Below are 25,000 nucleotides of genomic sequence, written 5' to 3' on the forward strand. Positions count from 1 at the left end.
CAGTTATGGGTACAGGCAGCTTATAAATGCCTGGCCCTCAATGTCCTACTTTAATAAAAGGCATCAATATTCTTTCAGAAAAACTTGGCTAGGCTTAGAAATGCCCCAGTGTCATTAGCCTAGTAACAACCTATGAATCAATGGTGGACCACGGAGGACAGCATGGATCGTCTAGCAATCAGAGGAACTGCAGAAACCATTAAATCTGTTTTGTTTTTTAAAACAAGAAACATACTTATTAAATTTATCATGCATGACACAGGCAATCTTACATTTATATAAATGAAAACAAACCATAAAGACATCATTTTAGTTGCATACATTATACATTGCAAACCATGTTGACACAATTGTATTGGTAAACATTATACCACATCGCTTACAATCTCTCCAATCATTGTCAGTCAAATGTTACATAGCTCATTCAAATCCTACCTTTTTAAACCTCATTCCTCCTCTGGATGTATTGTTACCACAATTTCCATTTTTTTTCCTGTGTAATTTCCTCCTACTCCTGTCTAAAGATCCAAATTCCAGTGGTTTTATCTCTGTTACTATATTTGGTACTTCTAGTAAAGTTGGTTTACACTTTAAATTTCAATTTTCTAGTAACTGCTTTTCTGGCAGCCACCATAATTATACTCAGCAAGGCCTTACTATGTTTAATCAATTCCAATTCTGTATCAAGGCTCAAAACAAAATAATTTCCTTACTAACACCAATTGCTCACCCAGTATCTCAGACGGAGCAGTCTGCAGGGACTCTTTAAAGTCTGCCAACTCATTAAACTCCCAGAAAATATGTTCCTATTAACCTCTTTCTTCCTCATCAAGCCTCCAATAATTCCTGTACACCTGAGGAAAAATCCTTTGGAGTCTACTTGATGTGTAAAAATATCCATGTAAACACTTCCAAGAAAAGATCCTAAATCTTACAGACTTTACTGCATATATGGCAGACATGCATATACCCCCCATTGTTTCTTTGTGAATTGCTTTTCCAGTCTCTCTTCCCAATCCTTTCTAACCTCCTCTGACTGTTTTTTATAGTTATCATGCAATATTTTATATGCACTACTAAATTATTCCTTTCTTAATGGCAGCTTCTGTTCTAGATTCGACTAAAAACTCTACCACTGCTGGTCTTTCATTTAGGATCCCCCTACTTTTTCTCTGCCTATACTCCAATATCAATCCTTCATAAGGAAGGCAATCTCTAACCTGCAGTCCAATTAAATTATTGGCATTTTCCCATTCTATTACGTTTCCCTCTCTTATTTGCTCACAGTACCTTGGTTCCTTTGCCAGTTTTCTCCAATAAATTCCAGCCCTCTCTTGCCTTTTGTTTGTATCTGTAATTGCAGTCATCCCTATTGGCAGGATCTCCTTTCTCCATTCTTGTGTTGACTTAGTTCTTAGCATATCTTCTGCTACTCTATGAATACAATATTCTATATGACTATTGTTATTCTCCTTAAAAGGTCTGTATCGAAAATCCCAGCCTCTCCTCCTTTCTTGAGCTTCATCCATTTCATCATCACCCCTTTCCACTTTGAATTATGGTTTTCTGCTTGTGTTATGTATAGTAGCCTTAATTTTGTTGCTTTGAAATACCCCTTCAAATGAGGTAATCCCAGTCCGCCTTATTCTATTAGAAGAGTCAGCTTATCCACTTGACTTTTGCCATATTCCCCTCCCAGATAAAATCCTTCAGCACTTTAATTCCTATCCACAATTTCTCTTCTGGTTGATAAAATATCCCTGACCTGTGTACAAGACTAACAACTAAAAACATTTTAACTGCTTCTATCTTAATATCAATATCCATATAACGCAGCTTCCATTTTCTCAGCTTTTGTATTATCTTTTGTTTGGTCTCTTTCCACATATCGTTAGCTGCTACACTGGAATCATTTTTAATCCATACTCCTAAATACTTCATCATGTTCCCATAAATATGGATATTACTGAACAAATCCATGTGTGGTTACATAATTTACCTCTATTGCCTTCGTTTAAGATTCATTAATTTTGCATCCCGAAAAGATTTGAAAGCGTTTCAATATGTTCCACAGCACTGAAATGTCCCTTTTCTGGTTTTGTCAGGTATGAAATGTCATCTGCAAATACAGCCAGCTTTTCTGGACTACATACCAATTATATCCTTCAATTTCTGAATCCCTTATTTCCATTGCTAATGGTTGTAAGTGCAATGCGAATAAAGGGGAGAAATGACACCCCTGCCTGGCTCCTCTGTTCAAGCAGAAATCAGAGACGCCCCACCCTCTTTAATCTCTTCCTCCGATCCCTCAAATAGCCTCCTAATCAACCTTATAATTTTATGAGGGAGTACAAATGCTTCCATTGCCCTGGTCATAAAGACCCAGTTAACTCCGTCAAATTCTTTCTCTGCATTAAGACCCACCAACAACAGTGGTATTTTCTTACATTCTGCTTTCCTCTGGATCATCAAGGTTCTGTTAATGTCGTCAAATGTTTGCCTCACCTCCACAAAAGCACACTGATCCATACCTATCAACTTTAACATCACTTTTGCCATTCTTTTAGCCATTATAGACGAAAACACTTTATAATTGTGGTTTAGTATTGAAATGGGCCTGTGTGAAGCAGGATCTGATGGATCTTTACCCTCTTTTGGTATTACAGCTACCACTGCTTTCTTCCAAGATGCTGGTACATCTCCTCTTAAAACGTCTCCTCTTAAAATACTGTTAAACAAAACCTTCCAGATGTTTTGTTTTTTTTCCCCCTCCCAGCTTCCAAACTTCCACAGGAATACCATCTATTCTGGGCGCCTTTCCTATAGATTGGTTATACATCACCATTTTTAATCTCATCTCCTCCTATCCAAACTGTTAATAACTGAGCCTCATCTACCTCTAACCTTGGCATATTTAATTATTCCATAAACATTTCCATTTGTACCTTTACTTGACTTCCATACTTCTCTGCTTTATACAGACTTTCATAGAATTTCTGAAACATTTCTAATCCTTCTACAGGATCCCTTATTAGCTTTCTTGTTACAGGCTCCCTAAGCTTGGTGACAGCCCTTTCTACCCTCTGTTGCTTGAGTCGATCTGCTACAAGTTTTTGCACTCTAAAGTTATTTTTGTCCTAGCAACTGGAAGCTCCTATGATCAGAGCAGTACACCAAGGCTCTCCCTTGTGTGCATCTTATACTGATACCACCAAACTAATTTAGACGCGTGTCCAAATAGATTTAAGCTAATCTAACCAGAAGATCAAGCTCCAAGCTTAAACACAGATCTTAGAGATTTTTAATTTTTCAAAATGCTGCAAAAGATTCTCCTGTACAATCAAGAAAATGACATGGTGACTCGGTTTTTCGTCTTCGAATGAGATTCTCTTTATTGTGTAATCTTTTCAAAAGTTAGGTGATCACACTAGTTACATTGAGAAATTAAGACTGCAAGCTTACATTAACCCAGCTGATGTTCATTATACAAGGGTGTCTGTAAAAATCCCTCCTAACAAGCTACAACAATTCATATAGTTAAACCAATCTGTTAAAAACTACAAGAAAAAACTGTCAAGGCTAGGGTTTTCGCTGTGCAATTCCTTAAAAACATTTGTGCTGAGGCTCATGGCAAATATGCAAATGAACTCATTAAGGATATTCTGTATTTAAGATATGGGGTCTTGCATATAATACCCCCAAGGGTGTAAAAAGTATACTATCTTTATGTGGAATTTACCTTCCACACCTACACTTGCCCTAAACATTAACAAAAACAAAATGCAGTACCAATATAGTACATCCCCTATGGGGTACTTATCTGATGCTGGAAGACAAAATCAACAGTTTCCAACAGCAGACCGAATGTACAAGTCAACCTTTCCGAATGGCAGCAAAAAAGTTCTCAAGATTGTACATGCGGACGTCCCTTTTATGGCCAACGTTGACTGTGCCTTCTTGTGACGTCCCAAGTACAGGGTGTGGCTCTAATCTTTTGTATACAGGCTGGACATCGGGTTGATGACCAGAATACAGCCCATATGTAAAGCAACACTGAATAAACGGACATATTCTGCAACACAGTAGAACCAAAAGAAGCCCTGAACTGAATGTCCAGGTTACAATGCAACACAAAGGTACGATAGCCCAATCAAGTAGCACCAGCACAGATATCAACCATAGGCACTCTCGAAACAAAAGGTGTATTAGTAGCAACACCTCTAGGCTTTTGTGAAAGAGACTTGCCTATGAGAAAATATGCAAACAAAATAAAACCCAACAACCACATGAAAAAAGTTACTTTAGACACAGGCGATTCCAGCCCAGATTTTGTGAAGGAAACAAACAACTGGTTACATTTTCTGTAGGATATGGTGCACTCAAGATAAAACTGTAGTTGCTATGCACAGCTAAACAATGCAGAAGGCATTCACCTTTGTTGGAAAACTGGGAAAGAAGATGAGAAGATGAACTGAACTGTGAAGGTTATTCTCTAAAGCTACTTTAGGTAAGAAAGAAGGGTTTGTACAAAGGAACAGTGTTCTTATGAAAAACTAAACAAGGTGGAGAAGAATCAAGTGACTGCAATTCTTAAACCCTTTTGTCTGGGGTAATCTCCTCCAAAAACAGTTTTCCAGGACAAAAGCTTCAGAGCCGAAGAGGCTAAAAGGTTCAAAAGGAGGACCCTTCATGAACTGAAGAACAAAGGGCAGATACCAAGGAGGCATTGGATATCATACTAGAGAACAAATTAGAATGGTACCCTTCCAAAAGGTCTTAGAGATCTTGAGAGAAGCCAAGGACATATCTCTGCCAGTATGAAAGTTCAAAATGGCTGTTAACTGAACTTTAAATGGTAGAAAAAACTGGAGCCTGAGCCAAATAGCTGAACTAGAAAGTCCAAAACTGACTCCAAGGGGGCCAAGAAGGGATCAATCCCCCAAACATCCACCCATAAAACAAATCATTTCCATTTACTGGTATACACTTTCCTGTGGATTCTTTTTGACGGGATGACAATATCTGAGACAATGCCTTCAAAAGCTTGGGATCAAAGCTATCAATGGATCTGGAGAAACCATGCAGCCAACTGGATGAGAGGTAAGGCCAGCAATGGGATCCCACATACACCCAAGGGGGATGTTTCAGAAGAGGTCACAGGAAGGGAAATCACATCTGGCAAGACCAAAAGGGGACAATAAGATTACAGAAGCTTTGTAGTTGGCTTCTTTCTGAAGAAACTTCACTATGAAGGAAAGTGGGGGATATGTGTAAAGGAGACCCAGAAGCCATGCAAACATCAGAGAGGCCCTAGGTTTCTGTCCTGAAGGGGAAACAAGGGCATAATAGCTGTCGCACTTGGTGTTGGATGAGGATGCAAACAAGTACCCCAGTACTGAAAAATCCAAGCCGCCACTACTGAATTCGGGGACCAATCGTGGGGCAATAGAATGCTCCTGCTGAGACTTGTTAGCCAGAATGTTGGACTTCCTCGGGATACACACTGCACCAGAAATCACAGAGCAGATCTTCCACTGCCAGACCCTCATGGCCTCTCGACAAAAGGGGTAAGAGCACATTCTCCCCTGTTTTTTGAGGTAAAAGACTAAAGACATATTGTCTGTCAGAACCACAATCACAACCCTGGGAAAAAGTCCTGAAGAGTCTTGCAAAGCTAGGAGGATTACGCTCATTTCCAGGTCACTGATGTAAATGTGAGCTTCTGGGAAGGCCAAAACCCTTCACCTGTCCTCTCTTCGAAATAACCTCCCACCCCAGAAGGGAGCCATCAGTGGTGACCATGACTGAAGTTTAAGGAATTACAAAAGGTCTTCCCTGTATAACTAACAAAGACGGCAACCACCACGGAATTTGCTGGTGACACTCATCAGCCGTATCGGAAAATCCAAAGGATGAGTAAGGAGAAACTACTGTAAGGTCATTGTCCACTGCAGAGTCCTTAAATGAAACCTGGCCAGAGGAACTAGCCCTATTGATACTGCCAAATGGCTTTAAAGCTTCAGAAGTGAATGAGCTGGAGGCTTGGGAATCACAAGCACTGACAAAGCCTAAGCTCAAAGACTATGAACACGGGAGGATGGGAGCCTAGTGATCCGATGGTCTGTGTCTGAATGAGATCCGATAAATTCGAAGACTTGTTCAGGCTGAAGGCTTGATTTGGTGTAAATGACTGACTGTGATACCCAATGCTTCATACAGTTGGAGTAAGGAGTCCCTGGTTACTATCAAGGAAGCCTTTGCGGGGGAAGTAAGGAGCCAATTGTCCAGGTACAGAAAAACCTGAAACCCCTGCAACTACAGTCAGGTTGCGACCACTGCCATGCACTTGGTAAACACCCAAGAGGGGGCTGTAGTGAGAGCAAATAGCAGGGCCCTGAACTGAAAATGATTGGCCCCCAGCTGGAAGCAAAGGAAATTCCAAGAATGTCCATCTTTATGTGATGGTAGACATCTCTGAGTTCTATCGAGCACATCGGATCACACTGTGACTATCAGGAACTTGGTCTTTATGGCGAACTGGGTCAACTTGCTTAGGTCTAAAAACAGGTCTGATGCCCTCTGTCTATGGAACTAAAAAGAATCTTGAAAAGACCTTGTTATCCTCTCTGGTCTGGTGGGACCTCTTGGATAACTCGGTTTGCCAGCAGCTTGCTAATCTCTGCTGCTGCAGGAAGTCTCTAATGGTGTGGAACATCAGGGATACAGTTTGGGAGACATTTGGGAATTTCTATAAAGGGGATAAACACATTCTCTGGATAGGACACAACACCCAGGCGTCTGAGATGATGGCCTCCCAAGCTTTGGGGTGGAGAGCTAGACGATCCCCTGACTGGCGAGAAATCAAGTAATCCTTCAGGATCACTGAAATAGCCTGCCAGAAAAGACCCTGTGGAAGTCCTGATGCTGAAGACCACCGCTCTCCCTGGGGCAGCGTCCACTATGGATTCCACCTAAACCTCTGGAGGAACCTTCTGGGGGAGCAGCCTGGGAAGAAAACTACCACTTTCAAAACAAGAGATGGTTATCACTTTTCTGATTCCTAGAAAAGGATTGTTGAGAGGTGGAAAAGCAGACTCAGATGGTGGACAGTGTCTTCCCAACTTGTTCCCTCCTCGTTCAAGTACTCCCTGGCTTTGCTTTCCCAGGCTTCATGTTGGTAATAGAAGTCAGAGTGGATAAGAGAGTCAACAGCTTCTTCTGGGTATCTGGAGACTGCTGTGTCTTGACGGTGCCAGACGCTTCAGGGACCAGATCTCACTAAAGCCTTGTCATGTGAGACAAGTTATTCAGAGCCCTCAAAGTACAACTGGATGAGGTTTAGGAACATTTCCCTAATTAAATCAGCATATGAGACTCCCTGTTCAGAGTGGCTCTCTTCAGAAAACGTTTTTGGTGGCACTTACCACAATGCCATCGACAGCTAGACCCTTGCTCCAATGAGGTCTGTCCTTGGGGGAAGGGGCAAGAACTCTGCCCAGTTTCCAGGGTATGGGTTGTACTGCATCAGGCTCCTTCCACACCCTCCAAGATAAGTCTGTAAGGACAACGGAAGGTGGCACTACCCAGGATGTGGATGGGCCCATGCCAAAGGCCCCTGGGAAAACTGACTCCTCTGAAGATGGAGCTTCAGTGTTCCAGCCCCCCACATTGGTGAAGCAGCTCCAACAACTTGTCAAAAGAAATGTCATCATGAGAGGACTTGGGGGAACCCTCTCCTTGCCTGAGAGTATCCTCAGTGAGGGATTTGTCCATAGAATCCAAATGGTTCCTCTTGCACATTTTCCCCCAAAACCACCCACTCTGACAAAGCAGAAGGGGAACAGTGGTGTAACTCCTCCAAGGGGGCAGACTGCAGACCCATTGATACAGGCTGTCTGGGAGCAGCCTGATGATTGATCAGTGGCACATATGGAAAATGGGAGGGGGTGTCGGCTGGATATATCCGACCCTTCTCTCTAACAGCGAACATCCTCTCTACAACATCAAAGGCCGAGGCTGAAGTGAGCCTCCGGGATCCAAGGTTCCTGGAACTCAGAAGCACTGAAGACACCTTCGAACCAGAAGGCAATGCACCCAGACAAGATGTTGACACCACTGCTGAACTATTTAAGGCCAAGGCTATGAAGAGGAGTGGCAAATCAGACACCAGTATCGTCGACTCACAAGTTCCTGCGTTGATACCACGATTCCAAGGAGCTGTTGGTCCCGAACAGGTCAGAGTCAATGCTACCAAGGAACATGACCGATCTGAAGCACACCAGATGGTCAAATCCAACCCAGAGGGTGGAAACTCCAGCTCTGAAAACCTTGTATTCGAGTGGGGAGAGGGAGGAATACCTAAAGACAGAGTCAGAGGTCCCCGAGTCTGTGTTGGACCCCAAGGAATGAGTCCTAATTCCAATTATGCCGGCAAAACTGACCACATTAGCTGCTTCAGATCTGACTGCTTGATACTGCTCACAGACTTGGATGACAGGGCAAACAAAGCCAAAGAGAACAGCTTCAAAGGTCTGTGTGAAGACAACCCCATATGTTGGATCAGAGCCAGACAGGCTCAGAACAAAGGGGGAGAATGGGGAGAACTCTGGTGAGCGAGGAAGAGTACCCAAGGATAAGGGGGAAGCCACCCTGCCCAAAGGTGCTACTTTAATCAGAAAAGTACTGGTATACTCAGTACCGGGAAAGCCTTCTTAGAAGTTATTGGTGACAAAGGTGACCATCTCCAAGGTGGAGCCAATGTCAGTTCCAAGGAACCTGGGGAGGCTGAAAGACGAGGACCTTGGGGACTACTACTTTAGGTTCACTGGGTCAGGAGGAGGAAGCAGAGGACAACCTCTTGCACTCCTGCTGGGAGTGATTAGAGTCTCCCAATCTGAGGCTTCTCAGACCCAGTCTTTGTATCTAAAGGAGAAGCATTAGGACAGGAAAAGGCAGTAGAGGGAAATAGGCTCTTGAGAAAGAACTTAGCCTTGCATTCTTTCAAGTTCCGAGAGCCAAAGCTCTCACAAATAGAACACCCGTAGTCTAAGTGTTCTGGGCCCAAACAAAGCACACACTTAAGATGTGCATCTTGAGAGGGCAGTTTGTGCCCACAAGAGATGCATTTTTTGAATGCCTTGTCCATATTCCCCAAAAAAGAATACACACACACACACACAGGCACACTATAAAACTAATCCCCATCACAAAGAAGGGGGGGCAATGGTCAACTTAACTAATTTAAGCAAACCATCACACACTACTCAACGACCTATAACAGGCGCAATACTAGCACTACAACAAAAGAGGTCAAGGAAAAGGAAAATCTTATCAAACCAATCAAAAATATTGTAGAAAAAGCCAAAAGAGGCAAGCAGCCAAGGACTAAGTCATAGACCTTGAATGGTGGCAAAATAGATCTGGGGAGTTGGAGGAGGAGCAAGGAGCTATGGGTAAAAGAAGTAAAGCCAAGGTGAGTTAAAAGGCTTTAGGATCAGCCAGTGTCAGACCCAAAGTTCTACAGTTTGAATCAGGTGATCGGACATCAGATCTTTACTTACAATTCTCCTCCTACTTGTGCACATCCATTAGCCCTATAAAAATGAGCATGGTGACTTGTTTCCTTCTTCTTTCGGCTTTTCCCGGTTTGGGGTCGCCACAGTGGATCACTTGTCTGCCCATGACTGGCAGTGGAGTTTAATAGTGTCGAGTTGCCAGCCCGGTGACCAACCTTCCACATAAGGCACACACTCACGCCTAGGGCCAGTTTAGAGTGTCCAATCTACCTACAGCATGTCTTCGGGATGTGGGAAGAAACCGGAGCACCCGGAGGAAACCCACACTACCACAAGGAGGACATGCAGACTGCGCACAGAAGGCACCCCAGCCGAGGATCAAACCAGAGAACCTCTTGCTGTGAAGCAGCACAGTCACTTGTTTCCATTGTAAGCTATTTCTTTGGATGCATTCATTGTGCAAAAAAATGTGCTCCACCTAGTGTGGCTCTAAGTGACTACTTCCCCCTACATTTAAAAAGGTCGGTCTTTGCCAGGATGAAGAATGGGGACTGGTCACATTAATCATGTATATGAGCCTCTTATAAGTACTGTAAACCTTTTTGCCAACCAAGAGAAGATTAGTGTTTCGTAATGTACTTCAAGAGCTATAAGCCCCATAAAAGTGACCTCCCAACATGTTTATCATTTATTTGGCAATAACAATCGCACTGAAAATGTAAATGTGTCTGATACTAGTGTGGGTATACCCCATATCTTGCCAACAGGGTAGTCCCACTGGAACACTACCATCTTCTTCATATGGAAGGTTAAGATACAGTACACACTAGAACAACAGTAATAAAAGCATTGACAAGGACAGGTCAGACAGGAAAAGTTCTGTAATAAGGCTTTTATAATTGACTTCAAGGAATATGAGCCCCACAGAGGCAGACACAGCCTCTCATATTACATGAGATATAAAACTGATTAAGCAAGTCAAAGAGCAAAGTGTAAACCACTCTATAAACTTCTCTATTAGATGAACTTGAAGAAACTCAGGAAGCAGTGTTTTCTTAAATATAATTTTACAGTGGTAGTTCACGGTATGTTGTCATAATTTGTTTGTTAAAAATAAAAATAAAATCCTTTTAACTAGAATGATGTTCCACAGGCTGCTGAACTGGTAAGCCATCACAGGTCTTTCAGAAATATTCAGATAAAGGACTAATCTCTAAGCTTTGGGACTGGCTACTTGTTTTTCCATCTCCCAGATTTTCTTTTAATCAGCTCCCCTTGACCCTCCCACCATTGTCTGTAACTGCCTATTGAATGAAATGTATCGAACAAGAACACTTGTCCATCTACCTACTTAACTGAATAAAGTACTTGAAACGTCAAAGAAGTGTCTTTATTCCTTCCACAGGGAGGATATCAGAGACAGTGTCTCCTAGACTCCTAGATCTGCCAGCTAAAATGATTTTATCTGGTCTGATCCTTTGTACTCTGTTCCAGTGATGACTATATACAAGTAATGGCAGTGGAATGAGGTATATTTATTTGTAATAAGTCACAGCCTCTCCTCATTTCAAGGGGAACATCTATTTGCTCCCATAAAAATACTCCATTCATCATAACTATGGTCTAATTAAGAGGAGGACAGTAGTTAATAATTTCCTCATAACCAGAGAGCTGGGCTTGAAAATCCATAGCAGAAGAAGCTCTATATCTCTGTCAAAGTCAGAATCAGCAAACCCCATTTCTTCAAGAATTATTTACAAGGAAAGCCCACCTTTAACTGCCTGTGTGTACCAGCCTTTATTGCCTGTAATGCTTACTTGCTAAAGTAAGGAACTCCTCAATGCCTAATCTTTTGCTTTTTCTTAATAGGAGTTCCAGTACAGGATTGACTAGAAGGAGGGGCGTCTTCCCACTCTAATGGTCTCTAGCCCCAGTCACCCTAACAAGGATCTCCCACAGTCTCCTCCACACCTAGAGAAGATAGTTCTCCCATGCTATTACTGGAAACTGGCACTGCCATAGAGGACATGGTTGGCAGACAGATGTGATGGTCATGTTTGTCAGTGGCACTGTAGAAGCCAATGTAGACTCAGTTTGCTAAACTGTGTGGTGGGTAGTACAGTACAAATATAACAAAACAAATATGTTGGGGGAAAATAGAAAAAATAAAAAATGTACAATAAGCTGGTTGCATAAGTGTGCACACCCTTAGGCTAATACTTTGCTGAAGTACCTTTTGATTTAGTTACAGCATTCAGTCTTCTTGGGTACACACATGCCATCAATTACGGAGACTCTGATTAACCCAAAATAAAATTAATCTGTCCTACTAGGATTTTCCTGACATTTACTCAGTTGCCTGCTACAGCAAAAGCCATCGTTCGCAGAGAGCTTGCAAAGCATCAAAGGGATCTCATTGTTGAAAGGCATCAGTCAGGAGAAGGGTACAAAAACATTTCCACAGCATTGGACATACCATGAAACACAGTGAAGACAGTCATCAAAAAGTGGAGAAAGTATGGGACAACAGTGATGTTGCAAAGAACTGGATGTCCCTCCAAAATTGACAAAAAGACAAGACGATAATTGGTCAGGGAGGCTACCAAGAGACCTACAGCAACACTGAATGAGCTGCAATATATTTCTGGCAAGTACTGGTTGTGTACTACCTGTGAGAACAATCTCCCGTATTCTCCATATGTCTGGGCTATGGGGAAGGGTTTCAAGAAAGAAGCCTTTTCTTACACAGAAAAACATCCAGGCCTGGCTAAAATTTGCAAAACAATACACCAAGTCTCCCAAAGGCATGTGGGAAAATGTGTTATGGTTTGATGAGACCAAGGTTGAACTTTTTGGCCACAATTCCAAAAGGTACGTTTGGAGCAAAAACAACACTTCCCATTACCAAAAGAACATCATCCCCACGGTGAAGCATGTTGGTGGCAGTATCATGCTTTGGGGATGCTTTATTCAGCTGGGCCTGGGGCTTTAGTCAAGGTGGGGGGGGGAATTATGAACAGTTCCAAATACCAGTCACGTTTGGTCCAAAACCTTCAAGCATCTGCTAGAAAGCTGAAGATGAAGAGGAATTTCACCCTTCAACATGACAATGACCCCAAGCATACATCCAAATCAACAAAAGAATGGCTTCACCAGAAGAAAATTTAAGTTTTGGAATGGCCCAGCCAGAGCCCAGACCTAAATCCAATAGAAAATCTGTGAGGTGACCTGAAGAGGGTTGTGCACAAGAGTTGCCCTCACAATCTGACAGATTTGGAGCGCTTTAGCAAGGAAGAGTGGGAAAATATTGCCAAGTTAAGATGTGCCATGCTGCTAGACTCCTACCCAAGAAGATTGAATACTGTAATTAAATCAAAAAGTGCTTCAACAAAGTATTAATTTAATGGTGTGCACTTACGCAACCAGCTTACTGTACATTTTTTTAATATTTTTTCACCCAACAGATTTGTTTTTCAATTGAATTGTACAGGTTTATAAGTTGCATTAAAAGTGGGAAAAATTTTGAAATGCTTTATTGTAGTCTCATTTTCTATATCACAAAAATTTGGCATTTTAACAGGGGTGTGTACACATTTTATATTCACTGTAGTTTCGATGCAGCAAGAAGACAGGATGTCTAGAGCTAGAAGTTTTTTCTATTGTCTTGGTGAGAAGTAATTACTAAGTCTAAAATGTAAAGCGTTTTATTGCTATAGGACTTCCTAGCAGCTACACAGTTCAGAGCAAATTTCTGAGAGATATGTATTTTTGACATAGAGGTGTTAAATTCCTGGTTTCTGTTTTAGCCTAGGAACTGAAGTCAGGTGACAAAAGTGATGTCACCCATACTGACTCTGCAGTGATGTTTGATATCGATTTAGGAGCGCTCTCAGAGAGAGACTGACATTTTGTATTTTGTCTTTGACGTGGAAACATCCATCATCAGCACTTCTGCCTGTGTGTTTTAGTACGACTTGGGGCATAGTATCTCCTTTAGATATAGATAGGAATATAGTAACGATTAGTTTAGACATTTTCTGTTATTTGAGACTGTCCTGCAATGTTATTTTAAAATATTTCCTGTGATTCTGAACTCTGAAGTAACTGTGGGGATTAGAATATGGTCTTGTTCTTTTATTATTTATTATTAAATATATTTAAACCTATCTTTGTCGCTGATATTTGTCAGACATATTTAACTTATTGGCGTACTTGCATATGTATTTGGTGACACTGTACAGGGCACTCCAATAGCCTTGATCTTTGTCAGACTACCATTTGTAATAGTAACATTACACAGTAGGATTGGTCGCCCTTTGTAAGGGCCTTATATTAGCTGACAAGTAGAGGTTGGTGGCAGTGATAACTGCCTTATAGTCTGGGCAGAAGGGGGCATAGCTAATAAACGTGTGCCAGCCTTCCCCAAGAGTGCCTCTGTGTTTGTATATGAATCAAATCTCAAAAAGTGTGTGTGTGTGTGTGTGTGTGTGTGTGTGTGTGTGTGTGTGTGTGTGTGTGTGTGTGTGTGTGTGTGTCAGCTACTCTGGCAGGGATATGAAGCACTGGTTGGACAGAGAGGGTGCTGGAGGTCCTTGGCTTAACCCCTTTGCTGAGATCTTAACCCCATAGCTGTGCCAGTGGGGAATTTTACTGGGGATCTGGAGAGACAGGGAGAAACCAGCCTCAGACTGACTGTGATCTATGTGTGCTCTTAAGGGGAATTTTGTGTGTGTGTGTGTGTGTGTGTGTGTGTGTGTGTGTGTGTGTGTGTGTGTGTGTGTACTTGTGCTCCTCCCACTGTGTACTTCCCTCACTGTTGCCAGTGGTGGGGATTGAGGCTCCCCGATTACTGGGCCAGTGCAGGGGCGCCACAACACGCATACACAGAAAAGAAATTTGGCATACATTCACAGTAATACAAAAGCAACTGCAGTCAGTTGCAGATTTAGTTAGAAAGAAACTGCTGTCATGTAGATGGAAATAGGAATATACATGCAGGAAAACAAAACACAAAAGATGCTGCACACTTCTGGCAGGTTACACTCTTACCTGGTGACATGTTCTCCGGAGTTACACAGCTACAATATTTTCTATCTTTTCTTGGGGTTACATGAATTACATACCTCACACTTAAAAGATGCAGTGTGCCAAAATCCTGCAATATTTGTGTTACCTCACAGACTTAATAGACTTGCACAATAAGCAATGCTTACCTACTATATGGTCAATCTTTGAAAACTTTTCTTTTAAATGCTCTTCAAATAAATCTATTGTGTATCCAAGAGCCTTGGGATCTTTCAAGATGGGACAAACATCCCTAAAGCAAAGAAAAAAACATATCAGTTATCGACATACAATGGAAACTACCAAAGAAGAAACTACATATAAAACCTTTTGTACTTCACTTGTCAAAGCTAGTTAAGAATAAAGTCAGCACAGAAACTTAAAAAATAGTGAAGCCCGATTTAGGTAACTAGCTATAGTTATGGAGTACTGCCAAAACCAGGCTGTCAGAGAAAAATAGCAACTTTTATTCCTAGTTCATTCATTTACCAAAATCTGCTTTATCACATTCTTGGCTACAGAAGAGCTCGAGCCTAACAGTCCATCTTAGGGAGTGCACATAAACTCAACTATACAATTTACAGGATCTCAAATTCTCTTTCTGCAAGTGGGCAGAAACCAGAGACTCAGGGGAAAAAATCCTACAATTACATACATAATGAGAACAGGAAGACCACAGTTTTTTTTTTTCTAAACAAGTTTTACTGAGATTTTTCAAGACATACTCAAGAACGAACCGTAGCTACAATGAAGTACACACTAATTAACAATGACAACAGACTACTATTGTGACCAGAAACCATGGCAAGTATCAAGCAAATGAAACATACTGCCTTTCAGTATTACGCATTACTACATGAACTATCCAAACCTAAAATCGGGGCAAGATAAACTATCAATTTAAGATTAAGGTAAGATACATTTACACAGTTAAACACAATCAAGTTTCTTAAGACACAAAGACACTTTGAAATACAGTGACAAGAACAACTTTCCAAAATGGCCCCACATTGATTAACAACTTAACTTCAGCTATCCCAGTGTGAAAAAAGAAACTATCAACAGCCAGGACCTCTGTCACTTTTAGTAAATTCAGTTACTGGCTTATAAGTACACTGCCTTATGCCAGCAAAGAAGAAACTAAGACAGCCTGAAAGGAAATCAACTAAAAAAGGTAAAGAAAAAACACTGATTGGAAGAATCCTGCAGGTATTCGGCAAAAAAGCAGTTCAAGCTCCACCTCTGATGCAAGACATGGCTTCCAGCAATCTACAGGAAAAAACAGGTCAAATGTGCTCAAAGCTGAGTAACCACCTGGAGTATATTAACTCAAATAACAAAAGACTGGGAAAAATGGAAGAAGCCTTAAACAGATACTCAGAGAAGTTGATAAAATTGCAAAAATCAGACACTGAAATAAAAAGTCTGTCTGAGTACGAGACTGTTCAAGAAGCCACATTTCAAAAATGGTAGAATTAGAGGACAGAGCACATAGCAAAAATCTGAGATTTTCTGTTGTACCAGACAAACGAGAAGGACCAGACTGTATTAACTTTATGAAGGCACAAATAAACAGCTGGACTGACATTCCACAGCAGTACTGAAAGGGAACACCACTTGTATGCTCTAAATTTGGCCATGATAAAGCAGCCAAGACCTATATTAGTAAAGATGCAAACCTACCAGCAGAAAGAGTTGATCCCGACAAAACTGTGGATAAAGGGCACAGTATTAAAAGTTGGAGACAGAATGCATGTGAAAAATTATTATTCACTGTACATCAGGCAGGAGAGAAACACATTTATTCCAACAATCAGGAATGTCAAGAAGCAGGTACAAGATTCAAGCTGCTGTATCCAACTGTCTTCAGAATATGTTAACTGGACGGTCAAAGTCATTTTTTGCTGCAGAACAGGCTAAAGAAAAACACAGAAGTTTGTCCACCAAAGAGTGAGCAATCAAGCAGAACAGGACTTTAAAGTACATGGAGAGACTTTGCCAGTTTAACTTTTTCCACCGATTCAAAGGAAAATGTTTGAGACAGAGAAAAGCACAGGAGCTGACTAGAAGAATCAGGAGTATCTTGGAAATGAACTGGAATCTGGAGTTGGGAGATGGAGATGAACAGGAAGAAGACCAGTAACGCAGCAATTAGTGAGTAAATGTGAGAATGGAAAGAATTGATCATATTTGTGAAATACTGTCTTATAAGAAAAACTGAAAGAGTGGACTACTGTTGACTTTGTTAAACTTGTGGGGAACTGAAAGGCATTTGCCTCACTTAATGTCATTAATATTTGGAAGGACACTGATGAGAGGGGAAAGATGAAGAAAAAGGGTAATTATGAAAATTTCACAATATAAATCCATGTTTTATTTATTTTTATCACAGGCAAAAGCAAACAAAAGGCATCTGTTAATTTTGGTCTTTTTTTAGTATTAAGAAATGTAGGCATTACAATGCAAAAACAGAAAAAAAGGTTAGACAAAAGCATGCTTAAGTTAATAGGCTGTAATCTTGGGTTGCTGAGGTGGGGGTTGGGGGTTCAAAAAGCACATACACCATAATATATATGTAGAGTTGATGTGTTCGCTTTAGTTTGCATAGGTGAACGTCTGGATTAAGACTCTTGGTCAGAATCAAGTAAATATGAGAACATTGAATATGATGAAAAGCTTTCCTTAGTAATAAATATCTCAGCTCATGTTTAGAAGCCTGCAGTTGAGGACGACATTTTTTCCTATTAGGTTTCCATGGAGACAAGTTGATAACAGGGCAATAAAAAGCCAAAACACTTATTTCTTCAATGCTTAATGTTAACATTTTTTGAAAACGTGCAAATTGTTTTCATATCGGAGGGAAATAAAGATAAAGTTGGAAGGGTGGCTTAATGGCTAAGGTGTTTGCCTTACAAACAGAAAGTGCAGGGCTTGAGTCTCACAAGAGATAAGTGGCTAGGCTTAAAGTGGCTCGCAAGGGCAGTTAGCGTAGTACTAAACTATGAACCTATGATAAAAAAGAACTGACACCAATTAGTGCAAGTAGAAGCACATGCAATAGCATGTGTCTTAGCATGGACAACCTCAATTTTAGGTTAACTGAAGCCTGTATTTGCAGCTGTCTATCCGAGACAATTGTTTCTATTAGGAGAGTTGAACTTCATTATTTGAAGATGTACTTAGTTTATGTTTGTATTAAGTCAACAGGTTATTTTTTTAAAGGAGGGGTGCCTTTTTTGGGGGGGGTTCATTAAAACAAAAAAGCTTGTAAAATGTGACAGATTCCAATGTTTTATCAAGGATTAGCCTCCTAAACATTATTGGGTGCATGTTCATAGGTTGGTACTAGGCTATTGGCCCTAGGGCCTATGCAAGCCTAGCCATAACAATTCCCTGGATATTTCTCTCACAATATTTACTTCTCTGGGCCCCTGTCTAGCAGGGCGACTGACATGATCCCCGGGGTGAATTTCCTATTTCCCATCCAATCATCAAGGTTCCTTTTGAAGAGCGCCAATGAGGCGCTCTGCTTGACATGTATGGGTAGTCTATTCCAGAGTATGGGGAGTCTCTGGGTCAGGAACCTATCCCTCCAGCATGTTTTGCTCATTGTGATGGCAAGGTTTAGATCCCTGCAGCGTGTGGCTCTGAGGAATTGGGATTTCTTTAAGTGTTTTGACATGAACTTGTATGTTAAGCAGAGATCGCCTCTGAGTAGACGATATGCCACAGAGTATAGCTGGAGTTTTTTTTAAGACGGTCAGCAAATGGCATCTGCTTTAGGCCTGTGATTCTTTTAGTGAGGTATTTCTGTGGCCTTTCCAGCTGTTGCAGATGTCTTGTGAGGTACATACCAAACGGGGCATTATACTCTATAATGGGTCTAATGAGGGATGAGTACAGTGGGACAATGACCTCCTTTTTTCTGGATGAAAAACCCTTAGTGATGAGGTGTGCCACATAGGATTTCCTGACTGTTGTGGCGATGTGGTTATCGAAAGTGAGACCACTATCCACCCTGTGTCCCCAAGTCTCTCATCACACTTTCGATGTTTAGCGTCCTGCCACCTATGTGGTAATTCATGGGTACATGTTTTTTCCAAACGGAATAACTATACATTTCTTGGTATTAAGCTTGAGCCCATGGCTTTGGCACCAGGCATCGGTTTCTGTAAGGCCTTTTTGTAGAATATCCACATCATTTGGGGATTCAATAATGGCTCCCAGTTTGCAGTCATCTGCAAACTTTGTTAGCCAGAGTCCCTTATTGTTGGCCTGTACTTCAGAGAAGTAGATGTCAAACAAGAGTGGTCCCAAGACTGAACCCTAAGGTACTCCACTTGTCACTTTTCTGGAGCTGGATTTGGAGTAGGCTACTTTTACAGTCTGGGTTCTGTCGGTAAGCCAGTTGGCAACCCATCAAGTGACGTAGGGATTTATGCCCAACTTAGTAAGTTTATCTAAGATTTCAGAGTAGGGGGTGGTGTTGAAGGCCTTGGTGAGGTTCAAGATAGGCTGTGTGGACCACCTTACCCTCATCCACAGCTCTGGAGACTGATTCGAAGAAGTCAATCAGATTCAGGAGACTAAGATTGGCCCTTCACAAACCCAAACTGGATGGGGTCCAGTGTTTGAAGGTTGACAATGTCTTTGTTTATAAGTTCCGTGACAATGCATTCCATGCCCTTGCAGATCAGGCTTGTCAGACTGATGGGATGGTAGTTCCCGGGATCCAAGGCGGATCCTCCCTTGTGGAGCGGGATAACTGTAGCTGTGCACCACTCAGTGGGCATGAAGCCTGAGGTGAGGCTATGATTAAACATGACATTTAGGTGAGGTGCCAGTTTATTTTGTAGTTCATGTAGTACACAGCCAGGGATGTCATCTGGTCCCATGGATGCTGTATTCTTAGCTTTGGAGAGTGCGGTTTCTACCTGTGTGGCCGTGATTATTGGAATTTGGCAATCTTTTGGTATTGAGATGGGCCCTTTAGGGGGTGAAGTTGGCACTAAATCGATCTGCCAGGATATGGCAATATCCTTGGGATCACTATATTTAATGCCATTCTGTTGTAGCTCAGAGCAGATCTGAGCATTGCCATTTAGATTCTTGACATAACTATAGAATGCCTTGCGGTTGTCTTTGGAATCTTTGGCAATTTTATTTTCGTAACTAGCTTTTGAGGATTTTATGAGGGATCTCCGCTTCTTACGGAGACTGGTGAGGGAGATTTTTTTCATCCTGGGACTTTCCCTCTTTTCTGCAACAGTTTCTTCCTTCTGTTGTATAGTTTGTTTATAGCAGGGGACCACCAGATTAGCTTCCTTTTTTTGGAAAAGAGCATTTTGGTTCTATTTGGGATGGCACGATTCATGCACGAGTGGATGTGCTCGTACAGTGCCTTAGTGTAGGATTCTGCAGTCGAACATCTAGATCCCGTCTGCGTGGGTGTTGTGAAGTTTGTCACGTCTGACTTCAGTAGCATGAAGTCTGCTTTGGAGAAGTTTTTTAAGGAGGTTTCCTTACTGGGGGGTGGGATGTGGATGTCAAAGGTGATTTGTTTATGGTCAGACCTGACCAATGAGGGGGTGACCAGTGGTGTGGAGCATCTATCTCCTATGTTGGTAATGACCAGGTCTAGGATATTGCAGCCCCTGGTGGGACAATGGATTAGTTGATCCAGGGCGTTGGGATTTAGGAATTCCAAGAACTGTTGGGAAAAGGAGTTGGTACCCGAGTAGTTTTTTCCCAATTAATGGCAGGGTAGCTGAAATCACCCAGTATTCGGGTGTTTGGTTGTATCTTAATATTTTCCAGTATGTTTAGAAAGGTGTAGTGAGAATCTTGGGGCATGGCGGGAGATCTGTAGCAAGTTACCTAGTGTTAGTTGCACCTGGAGAATTTCAGTTGCATAGTGTTGGGCAACTAGCCTGGAGGTGTGAATATCCTTGGTGAATATGGACACTCCTCCACCTTTAGTGTTTCGGTCTTGGTTTTGTGGCCGAAAAGTGTGGTAAGAATTGTAGCCTGGTATTGCAGGGGTGCTCTCTGGAGCCTTGAACCAGGTCTCAGTTACTGCACAGATATCGATGTTCTCCATTTTTAGGAGTGCCTCGAGAGAGGGCATTTTGAGGTTTAGACTTCTAGCATTGAGTAGCATTACCTTCAGATTTTGCATGCTTGTATCTGTCACAGTGGTGGTTTTATCCTTTGAACCTTGCCTAAAAAAGGCACTATAGGGGTGGCAAGAGCTTTAGCCAGTAACCTGAATCCCAGGGGTGACCGGTGCAGACCATCTCTGGCAAAGCATCATGGTTTGTCGATCATGTCTTCCTAGGCAGACAAATACTGGATCCCCTTTGAATGACACTAGAAGCTTAGCCAATTGTTGAAGTCAATCATTTTGTCCTTATACTGTGGTATCATTCTGGGCAAAGGCAAAATGCTAGTCAGGGCTAGGGTCATACCTGCCTGGATCACATGATCCAAGAGTTCTTCCAAGTCTCTTTTCATGTAGTCCAGGGAGGTACGTCTCAAGTCATTCATTCCAACATGGACAATGACAGAGTCGCATCTGTACTTGTTGTGGAGTGACTTGAGTGCATGCGTTATGTGGCGGATCCTGGCACCCGAGAGCCAGCTGACTGTAATTTTCTCCTTGTTCAGCCTGGTGAGTGGGACATCAGTGTGCCTGACTATAGAGTCACCTATGACTAAAGTATTGGGTACATTGTCTTGCCTTAGGGGCTGTTGTTGGGTGGCACACTGGTGTTGTGAGCTATGTGTCACTTTGGTTGTGACTGGTGTTTGTTTGCGTTTCGGCTTCGGAGGTCCTTGTTGCTTGGGTAGGTTAATGTTAAGGGCCTCCGCATATGTGGGTTTAGTGTTGCTATGTGTGGGTGTTGATGGTGTGAGTTTTGAAGGGCTACGAGTTGCTTGAGGTGTAACGCAGGTGTCAACCTTCTCCTCTTGACTGTCTAGCGCAATCTTGGCCGGAGAGCGCTTTGCTTCCAGTTTGGCTATGTAAGTGCATCTCTCGCAGGTTGTAGTGTTGGGTAGCAGGAGGAGAGTATTGTCTGTCTACATGAGGCAGTTGCCGCACTGCCCCAGTATGCCCAGATTCACCAGGTAGACAGGAGAAATCACCAGAAGCTGACCCTTGGACATGCCTGTTTAGGTGCTTTTTTGTAAAGTTTAAGAGCCGTTTTCTCTTACCTATGAAAGGTACTTTGCAATTATAGGCTGTTTAGTGCCTATGATTAATTTCTCCTTATTGACAAGGAGAGCTGAGTGCTTGAATCAGTTTCAGGCTTCCTAGTGCTTTCCAGCAGGTTCTAGAGCAAGTGCTAGTCACAGGAGTTCAGATTTTAGTGCTACTACTGAGAAACCAGTTAGTTCTAAGGGAAACTTTGAAGAGCAGACTTCCTGGCACCTGGAATAGTTTAACTGTAGCCTCGCAGTATTGCACGATGTGAAAAATGTGCAAACACAAGCGTTTTTAAGCCAGAAAGTTGAAAGGGATAGAATCAGCCTAAAAAGGCTAATAAAATTACAATTTCAGAGCTGGAAACCATTGCTCTAGCGTTACATAAGCAGTACAATGCTCACCAGTCCCACTGGTAAGCAGTAGGACTTCCCTCTACCACAGCAACGTCTGGATAGCTCTGAGCACAGAAAATAAAGTCCTGAGACAAGCAAAGCCTGGGATATGCACTGGCTAGAAAAGGTGGGAAACGAGCAAACAAGATAGTATTTTTTTTTGTTGAAACAGGCTAAACAATGCAATAATACAGTAAATAAACACAGAAAAGGTTAACACACTTGAGTGTGTAGTCCTAAACAGTAACTGCAATTAAAATTCTACAAAATTAACAATTTATAACTTTTTAAATGAAGCAAGACAAGTGCACAACTGAAAAACGATTTAAGAGGCAGTAACACAGAAGAATAAGTAGCTAGTCTACATATACAGAGAAGTCTATATATACAGAAAAGCAGCTAAAACACACAAACACTTCAGATGCAATGCAACCTAGAGCACTTGAGTTGTAGCAATATTAAGGCAATTACAGTTATAATAAATGCTCTAAAATATACTCTATATTTCCAAAATGTTGGAGAACAGTCAGAGCCAAGGATATTCAGGCAATTTTTTTTTTTTGAAAGGGAAAAAGGAGAAACAGAAGGCCTTATCAAATGCTCTCTCTGTATTAGGTAGAATGAGCTAATGACACTAGACTGGGAGGAGTGTCCCAGATGAGATTTACAGTAGGGGCGGGCAACTGCAAAGCCACCAAGTATAACAGCAAGACACCAACAGGGATGGAGGGTGGGGACAATACTAAAGCTATTAGCCTACAGACACAGTAAGCACTACAGAAAGCCAGAAAATGAAAGTTTTTAAACACATAAAGGAGCAATGAGACTCTACAGAATACTTTTTAACTGCAAAAAAATCAGTTACCCGTGCAGATTACTTAATAGCAATAAAATACACTCAAAAACTGTGCAGCAGGCAATAAAAAGTGCTACATATAAATTGCTAGAAACAATAATCAGTATAAATAATCGAAAAAAACAGGATACTTGTATATCTCGGCTAAGAGTTGTAGTCAACACCTCTCCTCCACTCTGCTCAGTGTGCGACACATAGATGTGTCACACGTTTCACAAAAAGCTGAAGAGAAACATTAAAAAAAGCTGCCATATATAATACGTGAGAATATTGGCTTCCCATAATGGTAACACTTTCCATATTATCTTGGAATGCAAAGTCTCACAGGTATAGACAAAAAAGAAAGATAATTTCATTATATTAAGAAATGTAGACTGCAAATAGCAATGCCACAGGAGACACATTTGGAAAGAACTGAACATATGAATTTGATAAAGAAAGGATTTCAGGATGAATATTCAGCAGAATATCAGGAACAAAAGAAAGAAGAAAAAAGTGAGTATTTCTAGGAGCTCCGATAGTGACAGAAAGAAAAAGATAAAATTGTCAGATTTGTGGTAATAAGAGACTACAGGCAAGGGATGAGGATTACTCTAGCATGGATTTATATTCTACCTAAAACTGCTATTATGGAACTTCAAGATTTTTAGAAGAAATAGTCAGCTTGTTCAGCAGGGAATATTACTTACAGTTAGGGATTAAAATTTGATTTGCAAAAATAAGGATGTATATGGGGACAAGAAGGGAAAATGTAACAAAAGATGGTAGATTTCTGAAGCAAATTTATGAAAATTATTAGTATGAAAGATGTGAATTCAGTAGTAGAAACTCAAGAGTGGGTGTAACACAGACAGATGATTGGTGCCAAAGCCATGGCCTGAAACTCTGTGCCAAAAATGCATTATAATGCCCTTTGGAAAAAGGTCAACCCAAGTTAATTACTCCATTGATAAAATGCCCCTACGAGTTAATCAAGCAGTAAGGGATCTGGAAACACACAGCAATCTGGCCTTTGACCAACACGTAGCAAAGTTAATAAGAAAATCATTCTACGTCACCCAACTTACAGGCAAGGCTACAGCATCCAGGTCCAAGGAAGTTTTAGTACCACTTTACTGGGCTCTTATCAGACCTATCAATGCCCCCTTTAGCACATATCTAACCAGACATTTGCATAAGTTGGAACACCCACAAAGTTTTCTCACCAGGGGAATTCAAGGCATGAATATCCTGTCCTATACTGATCGCCTACAGACTCAGTCTCTGTATACAGTCTCTTATCGGCTGCTGACACAGGATCTTTGCCTGGTTTACAGGGTTTCGTCAGACCTAGCACTGACGGATCTGCTGCACATGCACAAAAGAAACGTAATCAGAAATACTAGATCCCGGGATCTGAACTACACTTCCAACACAAACAGAATGTGCAAGAGAGACAGATACGTGTTCCAAAGGATTTCCACACTATGAAATTGGTTCCTCATCCATATAAAACACAGTTCATCCTTGACACTATTCAAAAAAAGCTTGGCAAATGGATGGAAATTGTAACTTTACCCTTGTCTGGTCCCCATGTCCCTTATGGATGGAGGCTGTCAATAAGAAAAGTATTATCCTAACACCCCAAACACAGCCTAACATGCCCTCCCTCTTATAGATGGCCATGATACTTGAGATCCAAATGATTTGGGGTGCACAGCGAGGCTTGCAAGGACCCTAATGATCATTAGCCTAGTAAGAACTTAAGAACCTATTACTGCATCAAACTTAGATTAGTTATATCCTGCTAAAGATACAACAATAAAGGTCCTCATCCTGGCAATTAAAAAATACACAAATAAAGGACTGGAGCAGCTACTGCTGCAATGATTATTTAAACATCTACTGTTGTGGTAGGTCTACTTGCATACTAGGTTCATCATAAGGATGAGTTTTTGCAGTAGCCATAGCTATTTGGGTAGATTTC

General features: G+C 41.5%; 1 protein-coding gene across 2 annotated transcripts in view; it reads right to left on the reverse strand.

Moving 5' to 3' along the window:
* APRT (adenine phosphoribosyltransferase) overlaps positions 1-25,000 on the reverse strand; it is a 670,278-nt gene that overhangs the window by 585,504 nt on the left and 59,774 nt on the right. For both annotated transcript variants that reach the window (XM_044081700.1, XM_044081701.1), the window contains exon 2: positions 14,729-14,832. In XM_044081700.1, the coding sequence (XP_043937635.1) occupies positions 14,729-14,832 (104 nt within the window). The remainder of the gene's footprint in view (positions 1-14,728; positions 14,833-25,000) is intronic.

The sequence above is a fragment of the Protopterus annectens genome, chromosome 8.part1 (genome assembly GCF_019279795.1).
Source record: "Protopterus annectens isolate FY-2018-M chromosome 8.part1, PAN1.0, whole genome shotgun sequence".
Lineage (NCBI taxonomy): Eukaryota > Metazoa > Chordata > Ceratodontiformes > Protopteridae > Protopterus > Protopterus annectens.